The 21,447-nt window shown below is 33.8% G+C and overlaps 1 protein-coding gene across 3 annotated transcripts in view; it reads left to right on the top strand.

Annotated features, from left to right (window-relative positions):
* Positions 1-21,447, top strand: part of LOC114337406 (GTPase-activating protein CdGAPr) — a 697,382-nt gene that overhangs the window by 321,800 nt on the left and 354,135 nt on the right. For all 3 annotated transcript variants that reach the window (XM_028287837.2, XM_028287844.2, XM_028287832.2), the window contains exons 2-3: positions 9,479-9,668; positions 13,154-13,341. In XM_028287837.2, the coding sequence (XP_028143638.2) occupies positions 9,503-9,668; positions 13,154-13,341 (354 nt within the window). In that variant the 5' untranslated portion in view covers positions 9,479-9,502. The remainder of the gene's footprint in view (positions 1-9,478; positions 9,669-13,153; positions 13,342-21,447) is intronic.

The following is a 21,447-nucleotide window of genomic DNA, read 5'->3' as shown; positions in this document are numbered from 1 at the left end:
CAACGTAGGGAAAGAGGTTTTGTAATCACTCCCTACGGTAAACATGGCGGATACGATGCGTATCGAGTGTACGTAATCCGGGCCCAGACATATAAGAAATAGAAAAAATAAAATACCTCCATGGCATCCTGAGAGAAAAAACCCACTTTTCAATAAAAATTTTGTGAATGTTAATTTGTGAGTGATGTCCAATTTTTATATTTAAATGTTTTTACACCAATACAAACATTATTATACAACATTAAAGAAAACAACTGCATAAAAAGTTTGAAGACAAAAACCAACTGTTCTTACAAAAAATTATACATTTGCAACTTAAGATCCAAAAAATATAGCTTATCTGCTTTTTTGATGGGGCTGGTGACTTCCGAAAAAATTATCCTTGGCTGTAGAACAGTTCCAAGTACTGATATGTAAGTACATACCTATTGCAAAGAAAAAAAAAAAAACTTTATGTGTATTTTGATCATTTATACACTTTTGTCTACACTCCCTCAACCCTTAAGCAATTGAGGATTGAGGGTAGTATATATTAACCCTGCTGTCCTGTTCGGGTCTATTTGACCCAAAAAATAATTTATTTCTTATTTTACAAATTATTACGCGGCGTAACGATTTGGTGTTTCGTGACTTTATTACCTAATATGAGGTCTTTCAATTGCATATGAGATAAACAATCAACTTCCTGATTTTTTTGATAAAAATGAAATTGTTACCTATGGTACGTTCGGGTCAATGTGACCCGAGTATTTAAACCGTTAAAAATTACTTGTGTATGTGTGTTTAGTTGGCAGTATTCTATATTAGCAGTACCTGTGTGTTTGTCAGCCGCATACGTCTGTAAATAAAAACAGGTTACTGCAAGCTAAAACTTGTAAAATCAACTGTAGTGTAGCTGGACGATGTTGCAAACCAAATTATAAATATGACCAACATGGACAGACAGCATGTATTTGGAACCAACTGGAAAGACATAAATAAAGTTGGTTTCCAAGCATACATTGGTTTTTTATTTTTAGCTCGAGTTTATAAGTCCCATGGTGAATCAACTAAAAGTTTATGGAATGAAGAAACGGGTCGTACTATATTTAGATCAACAATGTCGCTTGATCTATTTACAGAAAGTTTGCCAGTAATACGTTTTGATAACAAAACTACTAGACAGGATAGAAGACGTTTTGATAAACTTGCGGCAATACGTGAAATTTATGAAACATGGGTAGAAAATGTAAACAGAACTTTTAACCCTGATAAAAATGTTACCGTCGATAAGCAACTAGTTGCCTTTAGAGGCAACCGCTCTCCCTTCAAATGGTATATTCCAGCAAGCCAGCGAAATATGGCACAAAACTTTAGGGTTCATGTAATTATGAACAGTAAAACTTCTTATGCTCTAAAATTGAAGATCTATACAGAAATGCGTGTGATGTGTGACTTGAGTAGTGATTTGAAATGCCACAATATTACGTGTATAATAACTTTTTTTCATCGTAAAATTTGGGAAAATTTCTTCTAAAACAAAGTAGATACAACGCCTGGGATTATAAGTAAAATAAACCGGAGCTTTCAGCAAAAATCGCGAATAGAGAAGTTCATAGCTCGTCTTTTTTGCTTCATGCAAGATTTGACAATATTCCCAAAAATAATAAAAATGTTGTTCTTATGAGTACTTAGCATCATGAATCGAGGCATCATGCATCATTTTCATCAAATGAAAAAGCCCCAAATTATTTTAGATTACAATTCCAATAAGGGAGCAATGGATACTCTAGATTAGCTTGTTGGCACGTATATATGTGAGAAGAGATAAATCGCTGGCCAATGATTGTTTTTTATAATCTACTGGACATTTCTGCCTACAACGCGTTCGTATTATGGGCATCAATAAATATCCAATGGAATACCAATCAATTGGGAAAACGGCGAATTTTTCTTGAGGAATTGGGAAAAAACTAATGAATCTAGTCATCATTTCCAGAAAAAATATACCAATAACTAAAGGCTCTTACGAACTGGCAAAAAGGACACGAGAATGAACAAGTAGACAAGATGGAAATGCTAGTGAACCGTCTATTAAATCTAACTCCGCCTGCTAAACGAACACGCTGTAAACTTGCCGTAAAAACGATGTCAAGACAAATTGTTATATTGGATTACATCACAAACATATTTGTAAAATCCATTCTTTTTATTAATGTCCCAGTTGTAAACTGAATTAAATTTTTGTAGATATTTGTTACTAGGCTTTTTTGAAAGAAAAAATGTGTTTTGTTTTTGTTAAGAAGGTTTAAGTTACATTAATAACATAATTTTTGTTTAGTTAACCATAATTTCTTGTTAATAAAGTTCTATTTATCACCATTAGTTTATTTTATTTCGATTAAGGAGCGTAAACCATAGTTGGGTCATATTGACCCGAACAGTACATTTGTGTAGTTGACTCGAACGGGACAGCAGGGTTAAAATTTATATACCAAGCAATTTACATCAGACTGGTCACTCCCAATATAAAAAGTCACAATATACACTTTATGGAACACTGAGTTCAATACTCCACAGTTGGTTTGCTTTATGGTGTGTTTTTTTTTATCACAACCTAGACATAGTTGTTTTTTATATTTTTATATATATGCACATTTCGCCTTTTTTGTTAATTTTAGCGAGTAGTTTGTACACGTGAAGACTATTTGTACTGGGCCTGATGATGAAGCATAAAATGTAAGCTTCGAAACCGGTCGCCCCTTGATTGTAACAACTAATAAACATACAAACTATAAGATTGCGAGTATAGACTCATTTCCTTATCCAGTGGTAAAATGTAAAATGTAATTTTCATTACAGTCACTTGTACGAGTACATCCCAAATAAATACAATATTTCATTTTAAATGTAAATTAACAGTGTTTATACGCTTTTATGTATAAGTTTTTTTAAAAACAGAAACACTGGATAACAGATGAAACCATTAAAATAATTGAGAATAAAAGAAATCATTGTCAAAGTGGTGTACATAGTGAAAAGGAAAAACCTAATTTAAAAAACCTCAACAAAGAAATAAAACGAAGATTCAAGGCTGATAAACAATACTATCACAATATATGTAAATAAATTAAGAGCCACGATAAAAAAAATCATCCGAGAGATCTATTTAGGAAAATACCCAATAGAACAAGAGACGCTGGCCGATCCAAAATAAAACCATCACTACAACTGGGTTGTGAAAGCCAAGTGAAAATACATATTACTATCACGTACAACTGTTTAAGCCAAAGAAAAACAAAAGTAAAGATGATTCAGATTTGATTACAGGACAGGGCCTCTACTATGTGCTTATACGTATTTCGGCTTTACCATAGCCTCATCATAGTACCTCTGTTAGTTCCTGCTTCTTTTGAATAACTAAAGAAAAACCTTCCCCATCTTTTCTACCAAATCATAAAAAGCTATGTTAAAAAGCAGGATAATATACAATATACAGGCCTAAAACCAATAAAAGCCGGGGTACCACAAGGAAGTGTCCTGGACCAATTTTGTACTTGCTCTACACTGCTGACCGACAGACAAGTAACAGAACAACATGTGCAACTTTTGCTGATGACACCGCTGTACTATCCTCTCACCATAATCCAATCACAACGTCCAGAATCTTTCAAAAAGACCTTAACAGTATCTAACGATAGCTTAAAAAATGAAAGATTAAGACGAATGAGAGTAGATAAATCTACCCATGTAACTTTCACCGTGAAAACACAAACTTGTCCAACTGTAACTCTGAACGAACACAGCTTCCAGAAAAAAAGCCGATAGTGTCAAGTATCTAGGAATCCACCTTAATAGGGCGTATTTTCACAAAAAGAAAACAACTAGGAATAAAATTCCGAGAAATGTACTGGATCATCATCGGTCGTAAATCTCAACTATCTCTTGAAAACAAACTACTGATATATAAAGCCATATTAAAAACAGTGTGGACATATGACATCCAACTGTGAAGGACAACCAGTCAAACAAACCTAGAAATACTGCAGAGATTCCAGAACAAAGTCCTTAGAACAATGTTGAATGCCCCTTGGTATGTGCCAAACTATGTGATGGAGCAAGACCTCAATGTGCCATCCATAAAAACAGCAATAACAGAATATTCCAATAAATATTCCAAGAGAATAGAATCTCATCCAAAAGACTTCACTGATGGTCATATTGATGTATGACGCTTGAATAGATTCAAAATAGTTGACTTAGCAAGAAGATTCGAATGACCTATATAGATTAAACTAATCATTTATGTAAAGAGAGTGATCAATGAATCTCCCTGTACAGGTCAAATTTTCAATTTTCAGTGGAAACAATTTACCTATTGTTCTTGGTTATACAATAATTGTTGGTTGTACAATTTACCTTTATAGTTAAGGACAGATTGTAAATATTACAAAACAAAATTAGAGCAAGAAATGTTATCTCTAAATAGCAATAGTTTGGTATCACTAGACTCAAACCCAGACATCCAAAGTGAAAGTTATCCTCCAACACCAAATTGTTCTATATGGTCCATATAATGTTCAGAAAAAAGTCACACCATTTCAGGGGGGAGAAATCGGTAAATTCGTAGTTTTTTACGTTTTTCGTCAATATGTATTTCTAAAACTATGCGGTTTAGCATGAATAACCTTCTATACAAAAATGTTCTACATTAAATTGGAAATAAAAAAGGCCCTATGCATAATCCTTCTAAAATGAATGGTTCCAAAGTTACGGAGGTAGTATAGTATAATTGGTCCAAAAAAAAGACCTAGCCCATACATTAAAAGTAAAAGTTTTCCTCCAACACCAAATTGTTCTATAGGGTCCACATATTGTTCAGTAAAAAAGTTACACCATTTTGAGCGTCCGGTTTGGGGTGGAGATGGGGGAGAAGTCGGTAAATTAGTAGTTTTTTTACGTTTTTCGTCAATATTTCTAAAACTATGCTTTAGCGTAAACAATGTTCTATACAAAAATGTTCTACATAAAATTTAAAACAAAAAAGGTCTTATACATAATTGTTATCAAATATACGGTTCTAGAGTTACGGAGGGTGAAAATGGAGATTTTCGATAACCCTTAAAAAGTAGCGCCCCTTAAGAAGTGGTGAGCTTGATGTTTCTTCAAGGGCTTATCGCTAACAAACCATCGGCCACTGAAATAGCAAATTTTATTTACAAAACACAATCCTGTTAAAGAAAACTTCTTTCACCAACAATAATATAAATTGCAAAAAAATATAAAATGTATCGAAAACGAACACCTCCACTGTTCACCCTCCGTAGCTCTGGAACCGTTGATTTTATAACAATTATGTGTAGGACCTTTTTTGTTTTAAAAATTTTATGTAGGACATTTTTGTATAGAACATTGTTTACGCTAAAACTACTAATTTACGGACTTCTTCACCATCTTCCCCTCCCCCCCCCCCCCAACCGGACGCTCAAAATGGTGTAACTTTTTACTGAGCAATATGTGGACCATATAGAACAATTTGGTGTTGGCGGAAAACTTTTACTTTGGATGTGTGGCTTAGGCCTTTTCTGGACCAATTATACTATCATCATCATCCAGCCTCAAAAGTCCACTGCTGAACATAGGCCTCCTCCCCTCGTTTCCAACCCCATCTATCCTGCGCCGCCCTCATCCAGTTTTTATTTACCTTTCTTAAGTCGTCAGTCCATTTTGTAGGCGGTCGACCGACGCTTCTCTTGTCTTCTCTTGGCCTCCATTCCAATAACCTCTTCGTCCATCGCCCATCTGTCATTCTGGCTACGTGTCCTGCCCATCTCCACTTCAACCTGGCTATCCTCTCGATGACGTCAGCCACCTTTGTTCTTCTCCAGATTTCTTCGTTTCTGATTTTGTCTCGCAGAGTTATTCCTAACATTGACCGCTCCATTCTTCTCTGCGTGACTCTTAGTTTGGTAGCCGAGGCTTTAGTTAAGGTAAGTGTTTCTGATCCATACGTCAAGACTGGGAGGACGCACTGATCGAATACCTTTCTCTTTAGACATAAAATTTAGAAATTTAAAAAATGTCTAAATTATACTATACTACCTCCGTAACTATGGAACCGTTCATTTTAGAAGGATTATACATAGGGCCTTTTTTATTTCAACTTTAATGTAGAACATTTTTGTATAGAAGGTTGTTCATGCTAAACCGCATAGTTTCAGAAAGATTGACGAAAAACGTAAAAAACTACGAATTTACCGATTTATCCCCCCAAAACCCGACGCTCAAAATGGTGTGACTTTTTTCTGAACATTATGTGGACCATGGACCATATAGAACAATTTGGTGTTGGAGGATAACTTTCACTTTGGATGTCTCGGTTATGCCATTTTTTGGATAAATTGTATAATACTACAACAAGAATGCATTTTCAGAACAAGTTGATTTTCATGCAATTCAAGTTTTCTTGTATTATTTCTGTCCATAAAGCGCTGTCCTAATATTTAATCAAAAACTGAACCAACAAATTCATCCAATTGGAAACATTTACAATGCACACACTGAACCGCTGAGAATTTCTGTATTAATTAACAATCCTCTTGGACCACTGGCCTATAGCTAGGAAGCTATTTCAGCTATTCCATGGGCTAAAGTTAGACCATTCGACGCTGGCCGTCGCAAAATAAAACCAACACTACAACTGGGTTGTGAAAGCCAAGTGAAAATACACATTACTATCACGTGGAACTATAAAAATTCTTCGAATTTCACTGTGTCTCGATGTTGCCCTCTTCATATTTATTTCGAAAGATGTATTGCGATTCATTGACTAGTTTTTTATATGATAAAGCTACGTGTCTTTGCGTTTTATTGCGATTAGATCTTGTAGCTATGAGGATGTTCGAAGAATTACTGGAACTTTGTTTTACACTTTTACACTTAGTCGTTTTTGTGCGATATAAATACTCGACCGTTAGCGTTTTATGTATTTTCCATTCTTAACCACGATATTTAACATAACTTCTCTTTAGACGTAGATTTTGCGCTGTAAAATAATTACAATAAAAACAGATGCAAAAAGCTTTATGCCTCAGGGACCACTGCTTACTCCAGTCGTATATCTTCTCTACAAATAAATTGCTGAAAGTATTTGACCGTTAAAGTTTTATGTATGTATTTGCGATTTGACCATAATCTTTAAACTATTTTTTTAAACATTCATTTTGAGCTTTAAGAGCGTAGGCGCAAAATTTCGGGACAATTCTTTTTAAATGCAGTCATTTTTTTCGAATCCTGAGAAAACCAATACTTAATAGCACATGATTTGACCATGTAAATGACCGTTTTGGAGCGTAATTTTCAGGGTCAACTCCGCATTGCATGACAATTTGGATTCAGGTTCTACCTACCTTCCACTGCAAAGTAGAACTTCTGCCGTTGGTTGCTTATTCTTGGGGGCGACAGTCACCTCTTCTCGGGGGTGAAAAAACGCGCGTTTAAAATAAGTCCAGAAATGGATAGGTTAACTAATTCCAAACAGTTTTCGTTCTATAAATTTATATATATTTAAATATCTATATATTTAAATCTATATATTTAAATAACTATTTCGTTATCTATTTTTTAAAATAAGTCAATACTTTTCGAGTTAGTTGCGATTGAAATTATTTATTTTTCGACAAAAAAAAACACGTTTTCATTTTTTCGCAAATAACTCAAATAGTAAATATTTTATCGAAAAAGATATTGCTATAGCCCCTCCCAAACCCTTTTTTCAGTGCGCCACAGATTATCGAATTCTCTCTAACGCGTTGGAGGTGACAGAAAAAACGTACCTCTGTGATTATTATACATTGAACTTATAAAATTATGTATTTCTTGACGGGTATTTGTATCTTAAAACGGATTTCTACTTTATAGATATATAATTGGTTGGCGATTACAATACATACTCTAAATAGATACCCAATCAATGAGGCGAGTAAAGATAATTTGACACAAAAATAAACGATCATATGGTAAAATGACAATTGTAATTTCTAGGTTAGAAATTTGTCAACGGCGTAAATCTAAATATTTTATGTCATTGGTATATTCGGGCATTGTATAGTGAAATTTGATATTATATTTATTTCATTTTACATTAAACTATTTTTTCTACAACCGTGTTAAAAATGCAATTTTTAGCACTCCATACGAGCGTTAAAAATGCTACTTTAAAGCACTAGTGCTTTAAAATTTTTGAGGCACTGCAGTTCGTATTGACCGTATAGGCAATTTTGATGTAATGTCAAAAAAATATAAAAATGGAATGTCAGTCAAGTTCAAGTAAAAGTTTTTGTAGATATTGTCCTGTAATTACGTTTGTAGAAAAAATATTGTATGATATTCGTGTTAAAAAGTACATTTTTAAGGCACTCATGTGAATTGCAGAACTCGCTTCGCTCATTCTGCAAACTTTCACATGCGTGCCTTAAACGTGTACTTTTAACACTTATATCATAAATAACTATTAAATATTAATATTCTGGCTAATATTTGTATAAATATTGATGTTTACATAAATGTAAATATAAATATTCTGACAACTCTCAGATTTAACTAAAATGTCATGTTTGCGACATTCTTAAAATCCTATATGACGTCAAAATTAATGACGCACGAAAAAAGGGTTTGGGATCTACTATAGCAAAAATGTAGCTTATAAGAAAACAAAAAAAAAATAGTTTATATACGAAGTCTATAAACCCAGCAACAGCAAAGTTGTGGCTCATTAGAAATACGTTCTTATTCGTTAAATTCCAAATCGAATATTTCAACGTGAAATAACCAAAAAATTAAGCACTTTTCGGGAAAGATCCATTAAAAAGATGAATCCATATTAATTTCTAGAGAAACAGGGAGAAATGGGATAGATGCATTATATCATCGTTTAGGATACTTTCAAATTAACAACGGACGACATTTTGAACATTTGGTTATGTAGAAATTAATTTAACAATGTAGTAAACTTTTAATTATTTGGTTCAAATTTAGTTATACATAGACATAATTTATTGAGGCGCTTTGGCGTTTTTCTTCTGTTGTATCTTGTAAGATGTTCCTGACTACTATTGTATTCCTTCCGATACACGGTGGGCTGGTCGAAAACATCTTAAACTGCCAGTTTTAGGTTGGTTTTCGTTATTATATCATATCACTTGTCCTCTCTGTATTTCAGTTCTCTAACGAGGGTTAAACCTGTAGCGAGCTATCAACAATTTGTGAACGGATTATATATAAAATCGAAAGTATTTTATAGGGTTGAACTGATATTGAAGTGGAGATTTTAATAAAGGTACAATATATAGGGGGCTATATTTAAAAAACCAAAGTGACCTCTTAACACATGTAGACTTTATAGATCATTTACGATTTTTTTTGATGGGATTATACATACATAATATATTATTAGATTTTAGTTTTTATGTATTCTCTAAAAGTGTTTTTATTGTTTCAGGCATTATGTACTGAGGTGTACGAAATGCAAATAAGCGAAGCGGCAGGCGGGGTGCCGGCCCTGGGGGCGGAACCTTGTAGGTTCCCGAAGCTCGAAGAGTGCGCCCATTTTCATTATGAAAGGGTGCAACTGCCCCAGTTGGCCGTCACCCTGCAGACCAGCATGGACCAGTCACTGCATTCGCAACACAGTAAGTACCTTTAAGTAAATTCTTAGTTTATCATTTTTTTATTGGTCCAGACATTGCACAAGACATAAAAGAAAACATTAAAATTGTTTTTTTGTATCGCGTTAATGAGATGATTGTCCAAAGTTGAACATAGACTTCCCCTTATTTCTTCCAGTTATGTCGGTCTTGAACTTCCTGCAGTCAATTCTCAGTGATTCTTTTGACGTCTTCTGTCCATTGTGTAGGTGTTTTACCTCTGCTTCTTCTGTCTGTACGTGGCCTCTACACTGTAATTTTTTGTGACCGCAAGTCGTCATTCATTCTGGCCACATGGCCCGTCCAGTTCCACTTCAGCCATGCTATGCGCTCTGACATCTGTGACTCCTATCCTTCCTATTTCTTCGTTGCTAAACATGTTTCTGAGAGTCAGTCCAAGTGACGGCCTTTCCATTCTTCTTTGGGCCACTCTGAGTTTGGTTGCTGTGGCATGAGTTAAAAAGTGTTTCGTGGCCGTAAATCATACCTGGAAGCACACATTGGTCGAACGTTTTATTTTTCAAATACTCTGGGCAAATTAAAAAAACAGGGAAAAGTTATTTACCAGTAATTTTATTGTTAGAATCGAATCGATTAATGATTGTATGTATATATTATTAATAGACGGACACATGGGTCATGCAGTGTATCGGAAACCGACACATGCCGACAGATATCTACAAGCTGCTTCACGTTACCATCCTGCACAATTACATTCAGTCATCAAAACCGTGTGATTACAAAATTCGAAAGACTGATAGACCAAGAACATCAAAATGAAGAAATACATAATTAGTCCAGGGCGCATCTGTTTTGAGATGGACATTGAGAGATGACTCAAATTTTTTTGCAGAAATTTCTTGAAAATAACTCAAATAATAATATTTGAGTTATCCTCCCACTCAAAATGGTCCGGAACATTGTTTAAATAATCAAAATGTCAAAATATGAAGGAAAAATGTCTTCCAATCTTTATCTAATATATTATTTTCTTACTCTATATTTTGTTGTATTTTAATATTTTAATTCCACAAAAATCAAACTAATTTTATTATTGTTTGTGAAATATTGTTTAAACAATTGCATATGTTTAAAAATAATAAACTTTTATTCTCTAAGTTAAAATATATGAACAAAGAAAGTTTTTCCTAAAAAAAAGTGTTATTTCAAGGGATAGAGTATGTGTTTTTATTTTGTAATAAACAAATTTATTTATTTATATCGAAATGTAATAAAAATTAAAATGTATCAATCATTATCAAAGGTCATTGGAATGCCCAATCAGAGCAAACTATCCGCTGTCCTTCGCGTAGCACCTAGCACCAATAATTAATGCTTATTTAAAAAAATTCCTGACGCCGTGGTAGTTAATCGATTTTAGTTTTGCAAATTGCAAATGAAAGGTACAGTACACTTCTATAAACAAAAAAAATTGATATCTGCTTTATTTTCAGTTCTGTAACATTTTGAAAAAATGAATTTTTTTTGCGAAAGCTGGATTGCAAAATTTATTTTGCAAAATCTATTGAACCGAGCTTAATGAAATTTACAGTATTGTTTTACTGTATCATAAAGTCTTTCTGGGTGAAATATGAAGGTCCTAAGTGTAGCATTAAATGGTTGAAAAACGTAAAATGCGAATACTTGTTTTTGTATGGTTTTTTCGCAATTATTGCCATTTTGCAACAAGGGTGATTATGTTTTAAATTTTTAACCAATTCTATATTGTAGGAAATTTAATTACGCAACTTTTATGTCAGTACAACTTTTCTCGGAAATGAATACTTTTAAAGTTGTAAACAAAAGACGAAGAAAAAAATCGAATTGTTCCTTCATTTTTTGACATTTTGATTATTTAAACAATGTTCCGGACCTTTTTGAGAGGGAGGATAACTCAAATATTATTATTTGAGTTATTTTCAAGCAATTTCTGCAAAAAAATTTGAGTCATCTCTCAACGTCCAGATGTACTAATATTTTTACAGATGCGCCCTGGTCTAAATGTGAAAACAACGTTAAGAAAAACGGGTTTTCAACATATACCATCGAGAAAGCTCAAAATGCTCCAAGAAGGATTAAGGACCCAACAGAAGACAAAAAACCGATCGGCAAAACCATTCTGCCATATGTGAAAAGTACAACAAAGAAAATAGGGAGACTGCTGAGAAAACACAAAATAGAAACGATATTTATCACGTACAGAAAAACGTCAACTATTTTACCAACAGCAAAAAACAAAATATCGTTAGAAAATCCATAGACATTTATTATGGACAACATGTTCGGTTTGCTGTTTATACTATTATGTATGATATTCTTTCACGTATCGCTTTAAATTCCATAACTTTATGTCTCATTTCCCCTATCACCATAAAATCTGTCCTGTTTTTCTTCGCCTGTATACCATATTGTATAATTTTCTTTTTCGATTTATCCATGTCCCCCATCCGCTTTCCTCAGTTCCTAAAATATATATCTTGTATTGTTTTAACTGTGTCGCTAGTTCTTCCATTTTTCATGCTTCCAGCATCGTCCTAACATTCCATGTTATAATTTTGTTCGTCATTTTCTTAATTCTCTTTCTTTTTTTTTTGTATTTTTCTTATTATTCTGAATATACCTTGACTCATTTTCCTCTTCGTTTGCATTACTCTATAATTGCTCATGGCCATTGTCATTGCCTGATTCGTCATATTATTTCCGGAACAATGGTTTACTAGTTTTTGCCTCCATTTTGAACAATCCAAGTATAACTTCTACCTAATAAATGATATTCATTGTAATATAGTTCGTCCGCTATAACTTTTCCCATGCGTCACGATTCATTTTCAAACAAATTAAGTCAAAACATAAAGTGAAACGAACGTCGATGTGTGTATACATTTTGTATATTGTATACTAAATACTACACACATCGGCGTACGTTTCACTTTATGTTTTGACTTAATTTGTTTGAAAATGAATCGTGACGCATGGGAAAAGTTATAGCGGACGAACAATATATGATTAGGGGGAAAGGCTCAAAATGTCGCCTGTTAAAATTTTCAATGTGTTTTAAATGTACTCATGTTTTTCGAATCCTGCGAAAACTAATAAAAATTTTTGAAAAATTTAAACTCATAATGAAAGATTACATTATTACTGAGGGCCAAAAGCCACTGAAAACTTCTATAATTATTATTTCAATAAGTTACAGGAGTGAAAATAAAAGAGAAAATTTAGTGCGATTTTTAATTGCAAATATTTCATTCAAAAAAAAATTTTTATTTATTTTAAGGGACTTTCGGCCCTCGGTAATAACGTAATCTTTCATTCTGCGTTACAAATTTTTCAAAAATACTTATTAATTTTCTCAAGATTCGAAAAAATTAATACATTTAAAACTAATTGAAAATTTTGACAGGCGACATTTTGCGCTTTTCCCCTTAATATGATTTAACTAATGTTAATCATGGACTTTTTATTTCCAGCTAATGATGATACCGATGTTGAGTGGTTCATGGTTCAAGTGACTTCTGGAGATGCGTGCTGGATCATTCAGCGGAATTTCGAAAACTTCCAAATGTTGGACGACCAGCTGCACCAATGCATCTTCGATAGAAAAATCTCCCAACTGCAGGATCTCTCTAGTCAGTCTCCGAATGACGAAGATTTGGAGGTAAGAATAATTATTATTCTCTTGAAAGAATTAGATAATTTATTTGTAGACGCTATGTTTCTCTTTAATCTTAGTTAATAAGGTTGATATTATTTAACGAATTCAGGAATAATACCTTCGTATTCATGTACCAAGTCCGTTAAGAACGTTGGTTACCATGATAGTTATTTTAATCTTATTCACTGCCACCTTAAATAATATCGCTACCTACATTATAAACTGCTCGTCAAAAGTTAGGGATATGGAATATTATGCTCATTTTCATAGTTGATTTTTTCGTGAACAGATTAACGGATTCCGCTAATTTTTTTTTTCGGATCCGCTAATTTTTTATTATTTTAGATTTTTCTTTAGTATTCACATAGTTGTACAGAGGTTTACTCATACTTTTTTTGTACTTATACCGGGTGGAAGTAAAGAATATTTTTTTCTTATGTTAAGTTTGTGCCACCCTGTAGGGAGGACGAGGTACAAATATTAGTATAGATCGGAATCGTACTGTAGTCTTATGTTTTGTGAACATGTTCTTTTTTGAATGTCCTTGATATCTTTAGAACCAAAGAAGATAGGTGGTTTTACTTTTTAGCAGGTGCTTTAACTGAAACAAAACTAAATTAACAATAAAAAATAACAGTTAACAAAACTTTAAAAACAGAAAGGCACATAAGGTAAACAATTCTTATCGACACCTATAAGAGTTATTTGTCGACCAGGTAAGCGGTATGCACAGCGTAATATAAGAGAGACGAGATTGTTTAATGGAGGCCCTGTGATGTTTTGGGGCGGAATTTCCTTGAGAATAAGTACGGATTTGGTGTCTACGTGAAGGCTCTTTAAATAGCGAGAGGTACATTACACAGATTTTTTCCTTAAACACTCTGTTCTTTTCGCACTATATGTAGAACATAATTGCATCTTAGTGGTATGACAAGACATGGCCTCTTCACGTATCGCATGTCGTCAGTTAAAACACATACTAAAGAATAAAACCGTCTAGTTTCTTTGTTATTAAAGATATCAGAGAAATTAAAAAAATAAAATATTCTCAAAATATGAGACTACAACATAATATCGATGTATATCCTCCTTTGTGTCTTTTCCTCCCTACAAAGCGTCTCAAACTTTTGTTTCGGTTAAAACACATGTTAAACTACAAAACAGTCTATTTTCTTTGTTTCTAAAGATATCAGAGACATCCAAAAAACAAAATGTCCACAAAACATAAGGCTACAATACGATTCTAATGAATACTCACATTTTTGTACCTCGTCCTCGCTACAGGGCGTCTCAAACTTAACATAAGAAAAACATTTCTTTTCTTCCACCTGGTATAAGTACAAAAAAGAAGTTTAAGTAAACCTCTGCACAACTGTATAAATACTAAAGAAAAATCTAAAATATTTAAAAAATTAGCGGAATCAGTTAATCTGTTCACGAAAAAATCAGCTATGAAAATGAGCATAATTTTCTATATCCCTAACTTTTGACGAGCAGTTTATTTTAAATAGCTATAACTGAACGAAAACTTTTTACACGCCAATTTTTTGAAAGGTTCCATTATTTTAAAGCATTTAAATTATTATTTTTTTTCTAAAAATGAATAACCATTTTCATCTCGTTGCAACACGAAGCCAAAGCCGTCTTATATTTCAGTTCGTTTAGAGAGCGCAACAAGCACACTGTCCGAACGGTTTCAAAACTCGTTAGTTTTTCATCAGAGAATGCATATGTTGCTATCTCTAAACCAAACTGAAATAATCAGGACCCCGATTTTTGACCCTTCGCTTCGTTATCGAATGTATTCGCTCCGTATCTTTACAGTGTGCAGATAGCGAATCTGCTAGATACAAGTCAAAGTTTTAAGCGGATGCTGGAGCAAGGAAGATGAGGGAATTCTATAATTTGCAATTCACATCTTATCTGTCCAGCGCGGAAAAATTCCAACGAAAATGGAACCCTTCATAGTCAAATAGGAGTAATACTAATAGAAATAAAAATTAATATCCATTTTCATCTCGTTTCAACACGAAGCCAGAGTCGTCTTATATTTCAGATCGTTTAGAGAGCGCAACAAGAACCCTATCCGAACTGTTTAAAAACTCGTTAGTTTTTCATCAGAGAATGCATATGTTGCTATCTCTAAACCAAATTGAAATAATCAGACGACCAGCCTCGAATTGCAACTAACAAAATGGCCTGAGTCTAATATTTCAATTTGGTTTAGAGATAGCAACATATGCATTCTCTGATGAAAAACTAACGAGTTTTTAAACCGTTCGGTCAGGGTTCTTGTTGCGCTCTCTAAACTAACTGAAATATAAGACGGCTCTGGCTTCGTGTTGAAACGACATGAAAATGGATATTCATTTTTATTTCTATTAGTATTACTTCTATTTGACTATGAAGGGTTCCATTTTCGTTGGAATTTTTCCGCACTGGACAGATAAGATGTGAATTGCAAATTATAGAATTCCCTCATCTTCCTTGCTCCAGCATCCGCTTGGCTTGCATTTTTAGAAGCCACGGAGGTGTAACCAGAAAATCGTCTGAATAAAGTTTTTGATTTAATATTATTTTATATTTTATTAAGTTTAAAACTTTGACTTGTATCTAGCAGATTCGCTATCTGTACACTGTACAGATACGGAGCGAATACGTTCGATAACGAAGCGAAGGGTCAAAAATCGGGGTCGTGATTATTTCAGTTTGGTTTGGAGATAGAAACATATGCATTTTCTGATGAAAAACTAACGAGTTTTGAAACCGTTCGGTTAGGATGCTTGTTGAGCTCTCTAAACGAACTGAAATATAAGACGGCTTTGGCTCAGTGTTGCAACGAGATGAAAATGGTTATTCATTTTTATTTCTATTAGTATTACTCCTATCTGAGTATGTAGGGTTCCATTTTCGTTGGAATTTTTCCGCGCTGGACAGATAAGATGTGAATTGCAAATTATAGAATTCCCTCATCTTCCTTGCTCCTGCATCCGCTTGGCTTGCATTTTCAGAAGCCACGGAGGTGTAATCAGAAAATCGTCCCAATAAAGTTTTTGATTTAATATTATTTTATATTTTTTATTAAGTTGAAAACAATTGACTTGTAATTTTTTTCTATTTAAACTGGGTTGGTTTTTACAGTGTGTTACAGAGGTTGGAGGGGGGATTGAACAACGCATTAAATTAAAAATAGCTCTCTTATTATTGTAATGTAAATCAATACTCCTATTACAATTGTGTCTTGTGTCAAATATTCAATATATTTTCCGGGGCACCTTTCTTTTACGATCTTTTTGTATATCAAAGTCAAGTTCGTCGTCTGATTAGTATAATATTTATTTTTATTCCATCTTCTAGTCTGATTTTCTATTTGGCGATGTATCTCGATAAGCTATAATATAATATGCAATTGAGCTCTCCTTAATCTCATTATTTATAGCTGATTGATGTTGACATAAATTCACCCCGGCTTGTTGTATGACCTATATACAAGACATTCCAGTTCCAATTCTTCGTCGAAACATAATAATCGATCGCCGTCCTATTTACTACCACTTCCACCATATACGTCTAGCATTATTTAATAAAGAACGGGAAATTATGTCGGAATAGTATCCCCGCCACTAAAGGCACCCGATCTATCTGTTTCTGGTTTAATAGGCAATTTCATCTCAATAATGGTCACAAGAAAAGCCATTTTCATCGGAAAACTCGAACGAGCTCCTACATGAACACGTCTATAAAGGACACAATGGTCGGTTAACGGATTTTATATCTAGAGAAGTTAGCAGATACACCGCACAAGTTTAAAATTAGTTATCTTGGGGTGAACACAACTTTAGACTTCTTTTGTGCTAAAGTGTGCTGCTGTTGGTGGAAAAAGTCTTTTACTTTTTCTCATTTGAAAGTTTTTTACTTTTTCTGGAATTAGTTCTCCTAAATATGCGAACTTGGTTCATTTTCTATTGGGTTTTTCATTTTTTTAACATAATTTCATTGTTTTTAACATAATTGTATCATTATGTTGGCACGTAATGATCTAATTATGTTTTTCAACAGTTATGTAGGTTTTCAGTAACTTCGTTGATCTGCATTCGCTGTCCAGGGTATCCGGGACATTCTTCACTGCAATCACATCTCAAATGCCTCCCTAGGCGATTGGTGGTATATGCAGTAAAAACGTAAGAACAGTTTGTATTCAGAATGTGCATGTGTTAAGTACGAATAAGGAAGACGAAGGAAAATAGCCTGTTTATGAAAACAGAAAAATATTTTAATTCTTTACCAAAATGAGACATAAAGATAATAAAACGAGAGTTCAATGCAAAGATTGTAATAACCGAACTATCAAAAAGTATGCAGGAAACGTGTAGTTTCAAATAGCACTGGATAGGACAGCATGGTAAACTATGAAAGAGACCTACGTTCAGCAGTCGACAATTTAGGCTTTTTAGATTAGATTAAAGGATCAGACCAAAATTAAATGACGCCAAATAGTATTTACTGATGATTTGAACACATTGTCACTGATGTTGTGTAGACCTCGTCACCGTCACGTCTTTATTGTATAAAAGTTTAAAAACTAGTCGTATTCTAATAAGTCAGATATCGGCCAGATAACACATCTGTTCACAGTTCAGAGTGTACATACACAGAGTGTATATATACTTGTATTTAACAGTGTACTTTTCGTAGCTAGCTGATCCTTAGTTCTGTCGCCAGGGGGATTACAATGGCCTTCTTTATTCAGATGGACTTACCCAAGTTTTTTTTATGTATTGTGACCCGTTGAACACGAAGTTTTTGGGTAACAGTTGATCCGGATGTCGATAAGATTGTTATAAACAAAGAACTTAAGGAATTACATAACAACGATTTCTCGCAAAACAAAACATTTTTTGTATTTTTTGGGCCATTCTAAGCAAAAAATGTTCTCACAAGTTTTTTCGTAGGATGCATAGTTTTCGAGATAAACGTGGTTGAAATTTAAAAAAATCGAAAAATTGCAATTTTTGAACCCGAATATCTTTTGATTAAAAAAGAAAATAGCAATTCTGCTTACCGTATTTGAAAGTTCAAGCCACATTATATCGGTTTTGATATTTTTTTATTGTTAAACAACCCGTGGACAATACATGCGTTTTAACGCAAGTTATAGTACAACGACCGCTACCATCCAGTATATTCTACCACGTGGAATCAACACGAGGCTACGCCGCGTCGCAGCGTTGAACATTCTGGACCTAATTGCGACGTATTGGACAGCAAGATCAGCAATTATAAAATTATAAAACACCATGTAAAAATCAATATTTTTCAGTCTGATTAAAATCTCTAAATAAAAGTCTAATTAAATGTTAAAGTAAAGTCTGATTTTAAATTATTGAGTTGTATCTAAAATCTTTGTTTGTCGAAATAAAAGTTTTAATTGTGAAGTTTAGTTTTTTAAAAAAGTGTTTTTCCAAAGAACATTCATAATTGGCGCAGAGTCAGTACGGAAGTGGAAGAGTCTTTACAGATCCTCGTCACTTTTAAGTGTTTGTCCACTGTTCTAAGAACCAGCCCCAGGGAAACCGTTGCAGAGTTCACCCGAGGGAATTAGCAGTTAGAAATAGAAGTTAGGAGCCTTCAGGAGCAAAGGAATGCATATCGGCATCGTCTTTATCCTGTAAGCGATTTTTATTATTACTTAGAATTAAGAAGATTAATTTTTGAAAGAGATATTAATAAATCAGACTCCTCTGAGTCCTTAGATTGAATCAGAGCTAGATTAAGAAGATAAAAACAAAGATTTGAATAAATTAATAGAAAGATTAAAATAATTTAGAAATATCTCCTCTAAGTCCTTAGATTGACTTTAGAGCCAGATTTAGAAATTTATTTAAAGAAAAATTTGAATAGCTTAATAAATACTATATATTAATAAACACTAGAGATTAATAGATAAATAATAAGCAGTTTAAGATTGATATATTTGAAATTACTATACGTATTTGACTATTGACTATATATATTGAAATTTTTTAAATATGGCAGTTCCACAATTTGATGTGAAAAATTTATGCATTCTTCCAAATTTCGACGGAAACCCAAATGAATTACATGAATTTATTAAAGTTTCTACAATACTTCTAAACCATTATTATGATAGACTAAATGCAGCTAATATCCAAAATAAATTTTTGCTTCATGGTATTATAAGTAAATTAACAGGTAGAGCCAAAGAAGTTATATCTGTATATGGATGCGAAACTTTTGACGAAATAAAAAATGCATTAATTCAAAATTTTGGAGACCAAAGAGACGAAAATTCGCTTACAAGAGACTTAGTAAATTTAAGACAAGGAGCAACAGAATCTATCATGCATTTTTACGAAAAAATAATGGGACTTTTAAGCTGTATCAACAATTACTTAGAATTACATACTGTAAATGCCGACATTAAAAGAAGCAAACAGGAATTTTTCCGTCAACAAGCTCTCACAACATTTTTAGCAGGCCTACGAGAACCAATGGGCTCCGTTATCAGAGCAATGAGACCAGGAAGTTTAGCTACGGCGATACAATACGTACAGGAAGAAAATAATGTTAGATATCTTCAAAAAAATCAAATAAGTCAACCTTCAACATCAGGAAGAAGCGAAAATTATCAAGAACGCCGACCTCAGAGACAGCAAATGCCTTTACCTGTCCAAAAACCATTTTATCAACAGCAGAATTTTGCACCTCCACAATGGCAGCAACCAATCAGGCAATTCTACCCACAGAATCAGTTTCAACAACCCCATCGACAACAAAACTTCAACCAATTTAGACAAAATTCAAACCCTCCAGCATTCAGGACCCAGAACCAGTCAAATGTATGGGCACCCAAACCCGGACAGCCAAAGCAGCCTAGACCAACACCTATGAGTGGAATATCAGAAACCACAACCGGAGGCCGTCAAAAATTCACACCAAATTACCGAGCACAACCAAAATTCACCGTAGAAGAACTTTACAATATACAATGCCACGGAGATGAGCAAGAAGAGAATGCCGACTACAATGATTACTATGAACCCGAATACGACAATTTTCTACAAGATACATACGAAAATCAACCAACCGAATACGAAGAAAACGTAAATTTTCGAGAGGACCCACCAGAAGCAGCCGAAACGTAATTGAACTTCATTCATTTCCCGACAAGAAGGAGCTACCTTACATCGAAATTTCTGAGCCTTCTTTACGACTTTTAATCGATACAGGATCCACAAAGTCATTTCTTAATCCAGAAATAGCTTCTTCATATTTTCCAAATTATATAAAACACGAACCCTTCATCGTCACATCAATTTTTCAAAATTATTCCCAAAAATATTGTGCTGAAATTCCTTCATTTTCAGAATTTAATTCTGACAGCAAAATGAAATTTTATCTCTTCAAGTTTCACAAAACTTTCGATGGTCTTATTGGCCTCGATAATCTAAAACTTTTCGAAGCCCAATTAAACTTTCCTAAATCAGTTCTAGTTACAAAAGATTCTACAATCCCTATCAAATATTATGAAACAAACAAAACACAATTTTATTCCATCCATTTGGAACCAAATTCAATTAGCCAAGTCAAAATTCCAGTCAAAGAAGAAAAAGGAACCATCATTATTCCAACTCAAAAAGTACAAGGCGTCGTAGTACGAGAAGCCCTTACTAACGCCGAGAACCACCTCGCCTGGACCGAAATTGCCAACTTCACGTCAGAACCCATTCACCTTTCTCTTATGGAACCACTCGAAAGCCAGGAAATAGACATTCAAGATTTCCATATATATTCTATGGAAACAACCTCCGGACCAGACTACAGACAAGATATCGACGACTTAATTAAAACTGAACATCTTAACGAAGAAGAAGAGGATCAAGTTCGTCAACTATGCCGAAAATTCTCCGATATATTTCATCAACCAGACACTCCTCTCAGCTTTACTAACGAAGTTAAACACCACATCAAAACCAAGGATGAAGAGCCTGTATATACGAAATCATACCGGTATCCGTATGTGCACAAAGAAGAAGTAAAGAAACAAATCTCTTCAATGTTAGAGCAAGGGATCATTCGACCAAGCCA

Source organism: Diabrotica virgifera, chromosome 2 (assembly GCF_917563875.1).
Source record: "Diabrotica virgifera virgifera chromosome 2, PGI_DIABVI_V3a".
In the NCBI taxonomy this organism is placed as follows: Eukaryota; Metazoa; Arthropoda; class Insecta; order Coleoptera; family Chrysomelidae; genus Diabrotica; species Diabrotica virgifera.
This window is presented reverse-complemented; position numbering and strand designations above follow the sequence as displayed.